Source organism: Buceros rhinoceros, unplaced genomic scaffold, assembly GCF_000710305.1.
Source record: "Buceros rhinoceros silvestris isolate BGI_N320 unplaced genomic scaffold, ASM71030v1 scaffold36735, whole genome shotgun sequence".
Taxonomy (NCBI): domain Eukaryota; kingdom Metazoa; phylum Chordata; class Aves; order Bucerotiformes; family Bucerotidae; genus Buceros; species Buceros rhinoceros.
Genome location: NW_010411747.1, coordinates 7,831 through 16,234, shown reverse-complemented (window position 1 = coordinate 16,234; position 8,404 = coordinate 7,831). Strand labels below are relative to the sequence as shown.

The 8,404-nt window shown below is 45.6% G+C and overlaps 1 protein-coding gene across 1 annotated transcript; it reads left to right on the top strand.

Annotated features, from left to right (window-relative positions):
• Window positions 1–2,212: 2,212 nt before the first annotated feature.
• On the top strand, window positions 2,213–8,118 carry ATG4B (autophagy related 4B, cysteine peptidase; the record flags this gene model as incomplete). The annotated part of the gene is made up of 6 exons (XM_010136117.1): window positions 2,213–2,409; window positions 3,433–3,511; window positions 4,229–4,374; window positions 5,024–5,080; window positions 5,359–5,452; window positions 7,329–8,118. Coding segments are annotated over 6 exons (647 nt in total), but the record flags the coding sequence as incomplete, so codon positions are not given.
• Window positions 8,119–8,404: the final 286 nt, after the last annotated feature.

Genomic DNA, 8,404 nt, shown 5'->3' with positions numbered 1-8,404 from the left:
ATTCTGTGAGTCCATGTGATTCTATGTAACCTTATGTGCACATAGTCCTATTAAGATACGTGCTGATGCCTTTGGCTTAAACAAGGGCCAGCCTGAGAATAGAAATTGTATTTGTCTTTTATATTTAGCCTGAAAACATTGCTTGTAGAACTGAAACAGGTTGTCTGCAAGGCTTGGTGTGCTCCAAGCTCTTTCCTGTGTGGCAGGGACTGTTCAGCACTGACCGCCCTTCAAGTTACATGTCCACACAGCTTGTAACATATCGGGGGTGTTTGTGTATTTTCCTCAAATGTGGACCATAATGTATGCATTCAGGGCCTGAAAGTCTCTATATGAGTGTGTCTAATGAGTTACATAATTGTAGGTATGTGCTCTATATCCTGTGCCCCAAATGTCTGTTGATAGTGAAGCATTCAGAAGCTAATGCTGTTTCATATGTCTGTTAAGTTTGGTCAATAACACTATTCAGCCTAAGGTTCATAGCAAGTGTCTTCTGCTAGAGCAGTGAAGAAACATCCATCTTTATCCTTTCTGAGTCTGTTGTATCAGAAAGGGGCTCTTGAGCATTGCAGGATCCTGTGCATCAGAAAGGTGGTGAGAAACCAAGATAGTAAAGCCAGTGTCTGACAGCAGCAGCTGCGGCAGGAGAGATGTTTCAAATCTGGAATATGTTTGCAATAAATGGTTTGGATCCAGCTGGGGAGCACATTCTGCTGTGCACCGTAGCACTGCAAAGCCTGCCAAAGAAGCAAGGTGTATTCAGTCTGTGCTGAGCACCCTACTGCTAAACGTGGTTTAAAGATGTTTATGTCACAGTGCGGGATTGCCGGTTGCTTTGCTTGAGGAGGAAATCTGCAGAGACAACTGATCAAGCAACAGTTCTGGCTTGGCAGCTGATTTCAGATCACCAGAACAAGCAGGCTACAGAAAAACCCATAATCTTTACTGTTTTAACAGCATAAATCATTACAAGTGATGACTTTCCATTTTCTCAGGACCTCTGGTAACTATATCTGTACACGAGAGATACACCCATATACCTTCTTTCTCCTTGAGGGACAGTATAGGGAGCAACTGCAAACTCTTTGGTGCAGATTGTCTCTCATACTGAGGCTTTGGATCAAAGTCCTATTTCTTCTAACCGTGGGTGTAACGTTCTCCTTGTTCAGCTGGGTTCGAATCTCTCAGTAGTGAGCAAACACCCTGCTGAAATGGCTAGTGATGAAGATGTTTGTTTATGTTGCGTCCTACCTGCTAGAATATCCAGGCATTCAACTTAGGCCAGGAATAAATTAAACAAGCCTCTGGCATTTTGTCCTACTGGCTTAGCTTCATGATTAAAGTGCTGTGGGTTTCTTTGGGGTTTGGCTGTTTTCCTTCATGCACCCAGCAAGTTTTGAAATGAGCCAGTGAGACAGGTAGGCTTGGAGATGTTTCTGTACTAGAATTTACATCATTACAGCCTGGCTCTGTGTTTGTTAAGCCTGTCGTGTGAGGATGCATAGCACTTATGTCATACATATGCCCCAAAGAGTTTTACTGCCCTGTATCTTACAGGCAAAGCTCATGCCATAATTGCAGTTTAATGATCGTCCTGCTTTACATCTCTAAAGTAGCTTCTGAATGATCCCAAATAAAATTTGTGAAGGCTTTAGGGAACTTCAGGAAAATTACAACTACTCTAGACAGACACCATGTTTGTATCTTGTTACAGAGCTAATGACAGGTTAATATTTCCTGTGTTAAGCCATAATGCTTTTCTCATCCAGTTCAACTATCTTCATAGCCTCCATGGACTCCTCTGGAGTTGAACACGCCAGATTTTTCTTTCTGCCTACGTGTTTTCTGAATTCAGGACTTTTGCCTGGCCTCCCGATCAACTCGTTCAACCTTGTTGGCATAGGTTGTTGCTTAGCTGCTCACCTGCTAGAAGAATTTGCATGTTAACGGCCCACCAGATGGTGGCTGTAAGTACAGCATGCTTTGGCATAATCTTGATGTAAACTTAGATGAAATGCTGAGCTCTCCCAGAAGCCCTGCAGGGAGTACATACATCACGTCCCAGCACTGGACCTCTTTAAGTTTTACTTTTTGTTAAGAGCTGTAGACTTCTAGCAAATAGCAATTGTTGATTAGAGTTTGAATACAATTACTCAAGGTCTGGAAATTGAGGTTATTTCTGATGCTTTCTGCTCATGTTCTCTTTCTGTAGGGCGGTTGTGCCAGTCTAACTTCCCATGTGCTGGAGCTGCAGCATGCCCTTCTGTGGAGTCAGATGTGCTCTATAACGGGTACCCAGAGGAAGCAGGGGTTAGAGATAGGCTCCCACTGTGGAAACCACTGGTGCTGCTGATACCTCTCCGACTTGGGCTCACAGAGATCAATGAAGCCTATATTGAAACACTAAAGGTAGGGTACCTGGAGCTGAATTCCTGGTGTTCTGATGCTTAAGGACCCTGTTGTGAATTAAGTCATTTCTGGAATTTGTTTTTAGGGCAAAAACACTTGGAAGAAACTGTTCTATTTGCAAAAGAAAAGGTTGTGTTTAGAGACAATTCTTGTCAGAGGTCAGGATATGGGTTCTTGCAGGCTACAATCAGGAAAATGGGGCAGGGGGGTTGGGGCTTTTTTTCCTGTTTTTGGGGGTTTTTTTTTTTGAGGATCTTACTTCACAACTTAATCTCAGCCTCTTTTTGTGTTTAGATGGTACCAACCTGCTCTAGCATTTGTTCAGCACAACTGTACTGTGCTTGGTGGCAGCCTGAGCATTAATGAATGTGGTGTTGCATACTCCCTGTGGCTCTGATGCTGGAGCTTGTACTGCAGATTGAGGCTAGAAGTTGGCAGATGGTTGCAGGTTGGAATATCAGGAGGCTGTAGAATTTAGGGTGTGCAGAGTATGTGCACAAGACAAGGTGCACATTGTTATGCTGTCCTCATGCTAGCAAACTCTGAAATGCACAGGTAAGAGAGTTCTGAATTCATGCAAGGCTACTTGACTTTAATGCAGTAGGTGGTGCCTGGATACTGCAGCCGGATAAGGAACTTAAACTGTTTCCCGAGTGATCGTGCCCTTCCAAGAGCACTGTTGCAACCTGATGACAGCCCCAGGGGATCTTGCCAGTGAGTGCAGCAGAGCCAGGACTTGCCTGGACTGAGTCCTGGAGAAGTGCTGCTTCTTCCATTCGGTCCGCTTGTGTGTTCCTGTCAGCAGTTAAAAATGTTTTTGAGCTGTTTCTGTGTTTTTTGAAGGCCCTGTGTTGCAGCCTTCAGCCTTCCTGATGGAGCTTCTCTCCAGAAAAGGCTGCTAGAGTTGCTGACTTTCAGCGTCCCTCTCTTTCTTTCCCACAACACTTTTGGATGTTTGCCTTTGTTGCCACCTGCTGTGTCTCACTGTCTGTCAGCTGTGTGTTTTCTGTATTGCTTTTCCAGCACTGCTTCATGATGCCCCAGTCCCTGGGAGTGATCGGAGGGAAACCAAACAGTGCTCACTACTTCATTGGCTATGTAGGTGAGTGCCCAGAGTACTGCAAAGACTTTCCAAGCATCTCCTCCAGCTAAAAAATGCTTGTGGAGCAGTACAGCTCTCCTGGTTGGTCCGTGGTGCATGCTGCAGGGTGGTTCTTTCCTGCGGGAAGCGTGGAAGGCTGCTGTGGACTGAACCTCTTTCTGAGGACCAGAGTGATGCAGCTTTGAACAGTGGCTGTAATACGGGCTGTAAACTGTCACTGCATAATGCTAAATCCCATCTGTAAAGAGGTGTGCATAGAGACTTCTTCCTACATTAAGAGCTGACCTCCTTTTAGGGGCTTGGCTGGATTTAACTGTCCTTTAGAGGTCCCCTTCGTGAAACCCTACAAACGGTTGTCCTTTTCTCCTTCCCTCTTATTTTCTGTCTCTGCCTGAGACCTCAGGGTGGTTGTGCTTTGGATTGCTGAGGCCTACTTGACCTTACACAGGACCCTGGAAGGCATGTGCAGTAACAGTTTCCAAATAGTGCCTATGCCTTGATCCCAGGGTGGTGCTGGCAGCTGGCTCTTTGCGTGGATGAGAAGCTTTGGGAAGTGGCTGAAAGCAAGTTGTGGTTAGGACATGGGTTCCTCTGTGGGGTTACGAGAGCTGGCTCTGTCATCGTTCTTCCTCCTCTTTCTATCTCACCGTTTCCTTCTCAGAAGACCAGCTTCTGGCATGGTTCTTCTTGTTGATGTCTCCTTGCCTGTCTGTCCAGGTGAGGAACTCATTTACCTGGATCCCCACACTACGCAGCCTGCAGTGGAGCCCAATGACAGCGGCTGTCTCCCTGATGAAAGCTTCCACTGCCAGCACCCTCCCTGCAGAATGAGCATTGCCGAGCTCGACCCCTCCATTGCGGTGGTGCGTTCCTGCTGCTTGTTCCTTGATGACCTGAAGGAGCAGTGTTGTGGTCCCTCTGTTTCACAGCTGTTCCTTTTCCCAGGGAGCTGGCAAAGGCAATGGTGATGGGTTGGGTACTCTACAGGTATGCTGTACTCTGGGCAAGTGCTGCCTTGGGTTTCAGTAATGTCAATAAAGAAGCTTCTTGTGCAGGAAGCAGTCTGCTACAAGGAAGTCCCCTTTGCATGGCAATGAAATGCCGTTTTTCATGGGACAGTATCCTTCTCTCAGGTATAGTTTGGACTTTGATTCTTGCCTTTTGATGGGCACATCTGAATCCATTCTTGAATCCGTATTATGATTCAGTGTGGCTTGATTTCTGTTGAACCTGAAATGCCAGCCCTTTGTTTCCATGTGCGTTGTTTCTGCCCAGTTTTCCTTCTGCAGTAGAGCAGACCATTACATTAATGATTCCAGCATTTGGACAGTCTGATCACATCAAGCATATGGGGAGTGTTCAGTCTAATGAGGCAATGTAAGCCACAGTTTAAAAGTAAGGCAGTTGGGTGTTGTAAGTGCTTGCAGTCCTGGTCCTGTGTCTTGATGTTAATACGAGGTCTTAAGACTGAAATGATCAATCTACAATATATAAAGAGAATTTTTTTTTCAGGGCTTTTTCTGCAACACCGAGGAGGACTTTAACGATTGGTGCCAGCAAATCAAAAAGGTTTGTGTTTATATCACTGGGAAAGGATTATAGGGTATCGTCTTGTTTCCAAACCATGTTCTGTATAGCATGATCCCATTTTAAAGCATACAAAATTACTTTATTAAACTATCCAAAAGAGCAGAGCTCTGAAATTCTGTTGATGATGCAAGTCAAAGATTTGAGAAGTGTTTTTTCAGCTGGAGTGAAGTCCCAACAGATCGTTATTACTCCTTAAAGACGGAGAGCACCGTGAGTACAGAGTTGTTGGTTCTCATAGTTCTACTCTTGCTCCACAGCTATCCCTGGTAAGGGGAGCGCTCCCCATGTTTGAACTGGTCGAACGCCAGCCATCCCATTTCTCCAATCCCGACGTCCTGAAACTTACACCAGGTGAGGCCATACAGTGAGATAAAGCCAAGAGTATGCTGGTTCCTTTGGTTTTCTGGAAATTGTGTAGAATTGCATGGTGACTTCTAGTATGTTCCTCTTCTGCCTGGAGTTTGATCTGGAGCTCTTAGGTCAATTGATCTAGTTCTTTGGCTTTCAACTAGTGGTTCGCAGATCCCACAGCATCTCAGGATGATTTTTAGAATGAGTCCGTGAATGGTGATGGTGATTGAGGGGAAGCAAAAATATCAAGTTTATAGGCTATTACAGGAATGTGAATCTATGATTTGTAAAGTGATGCTTGGAGGAATCAAAAGGATCCATTGAAAAGGCCAAAAACTGAGTTTCTGGGTGATGAAAATGGTCAAAGACAGAGCTGGTCAAACTGAGTTCCAGTGAGGGGCACTTGTTCCCTATGGATGTCCCTCTAGCAATACAAAAAGGAACAGGTGCTAGGCAGTATTTTGGCTTTCAGGCTCTGCTTCTTATGTTAATAATGAGCACAGACTTGCAGGAGATAAAGAGCCATTGACAGCTTCTGCCAAAAGGAATGAGTATGTGTGGACAAACACACTCTGTCACCAGGCATTGGACTGTGTCCTATCACTTGCATACTGCACCCCTTGCTTTTTGCTATCTCACTCTCTCTCCTTAGCGTGAACTTTCAAAGACTTTCTGTCTTCTACTGTAAGAATGCTTTATTGTCTTAAACTGTCAATTATCCTTGTCTGTATTAAATTGTCCCTAATTGCTGCCCTTCTTAGTCTTAAAAAGTTTGTTTAATGGGCTACTTGTCCTTCTCCCTAGCTTGTAGAGCCACTCTCATCTGCTATGGCCATTCTGTGTCTCTTACAGTCCTACCCCTCATGAAAAGGAGTACTTTCATGACTGTCCAGCCCCTGGTCCTTATTTCACCAGCCAGTTGGGTTCTTTGTTGCATCACTGAAGTGAAAGGGGCCGTTCCTCTGAGGAGCACCTGTGGAAGTTGTCCTGCCAGCACTCATGGGCACTGCAGTTTGATCAAAAACAGTGACACTAAGCATTTGTGCAGTCTGCTGTGGGATGAAGGCTTGTCTCAGAGTATTCAAGGGAGGTCTGCAGCTTTGCACTTCTCTGTCCTCAGCTATCAGTTACTGCAGTTAAGCTTTTGGCTGGCTCTTCCGCCAAATCCATTGAGTGCTTTCTTGAAGTCTGAGTTAATACAAGTTTCTCCTTTACTTCTCCAGTGGTGCCCATGTGTTCTCACCTGAATCTTCCCTGTGGTAAAGTTGCTTCCCCTTTAGTTATGTGCTCTTTCCTCACCACAGAGTTGGAAGGATGGACAGTAGCGATCAAGTACTTTACCTTTCCTCACAAAATGGACTGTTCTAATTGCTTTTGGGAGGGTGCATATTGTGTAATTACTTTCTCCAGTAGCTGGATCAAAGATAGCTATAGCAGAAAACAGGTCTCCAATACATGGGGGGGAAAAAGAATTTTCCCATATCACCTAGCTGGGATGGAAATATCTTCATGGATATCAGTCCAAACCTGGTCATGGTCTTCTATTTTGAGCCTCTTGAGGCAGAGTGATCTCCTGTTAATACAGAGGTGCTGCGCAGGAAGGTTGTACAAAACAGACAGCACAGAGATGCACTGTACCAGGGCTATGTTTGGGATCTGTGAAAAGTGGTGCATCATATAATTCTCTCCAGTGCATTTGCCATGCTATTGACGTGTTCTCATCCATCCTCTGAGCCTTTGTTTGGGTATGTCACTGAGCCTCTAGAAACTTGTGGGCACTTGACATTCAAATTCTGCTGCCCTCCAGCTGCTGGACTCACTGATGCTGAGCAGTCAGTGCGTCCCATGGAGGTGGTGCTTTCTTTTTCTCTTGCAGACTCCTCTGATGCCAACAGATTGGAAAGGTTCTTTGACTCGGAAGATGAAGACTTTGAAATCCTATCCCTTTGAAAACAAATAGGAAACTGACTGCAAATTTGTGTTATGTGTGGGGAGAAAGGGGGGAGGGAAGCTCCTTCGAGAGCCTGGGGCTACCGGTTTTCATAGGCGCTTGCTGCCGTCCCCGCCTCTTGTCCATCCTGGCATTCTGTGCAGCCTCTGAGTGGAGCGCACACTGTCTGCATTGGGATGAAGAACCAAGTGGTGTTAACAGCCTTACTGTCTGGAGTGGAATTTCTCAGCAGAAAACAGACGGTCGAAGTGGATGCAGTAGTGCTTAGGAGTTCAAGGCCTGTCTGTTACATCAGCAAGTCAGCTGGCCTTCTGGGGAAGGCATAGAAATCATTAGAGCGCTAAATCCTTACATGGGGACTGCCCTCTGAAGCTTAAATAGAGCCACCCGTCATTTAGCAGGTGAAATGTACAGTTAATTCCTTTAGCAGCTTCTCTTCTCACTGGCCAACTTGGTCTGCACCTCACAATGTAAATGAACAGCAGGTGTGTCCCAACACAGCTGTGAAGCCCCTGGAAGGCAGTGGCCGGGCTTCCTACAGTGCAACTTCTGTTCATGCTTTGCAGTACAGAGTGCTTCCTCACAGGTGTAGTACCCTTCTCTTGCTCACCTCCTGTGAAAAGGAAGTTGAGGGAACTTCAGGTGACTGGTAATTCAATAAGCAGAAGGCTGGCTGGGAAAGTGTGGAGCAGACCCATGCTGCTGGGGAGGAACATCTCAAACTCAGGTTAAATAAAGGAAGGAGAATAGAAGATGTGCACATTCTTGCTCGGTGAGTCAATAAAGCATTGTGCTTCTACAGTGGATTAATCTCTACAGCAAGTATCTTCAAGAAAGCTGCTTCAATCAGAGAATTGGATTCCATAGTCCTCGAGGTGAGGAGGAATCCATAGCTGGGAGAGGCAAAACAGGATAACTGATACCTGCCAGTCGTGTGCTTGCTTGTGCCTGCGTCCCAGTGTGCTGGTATGGGGTCCACAGAATTAATGCTGTCAGTACCA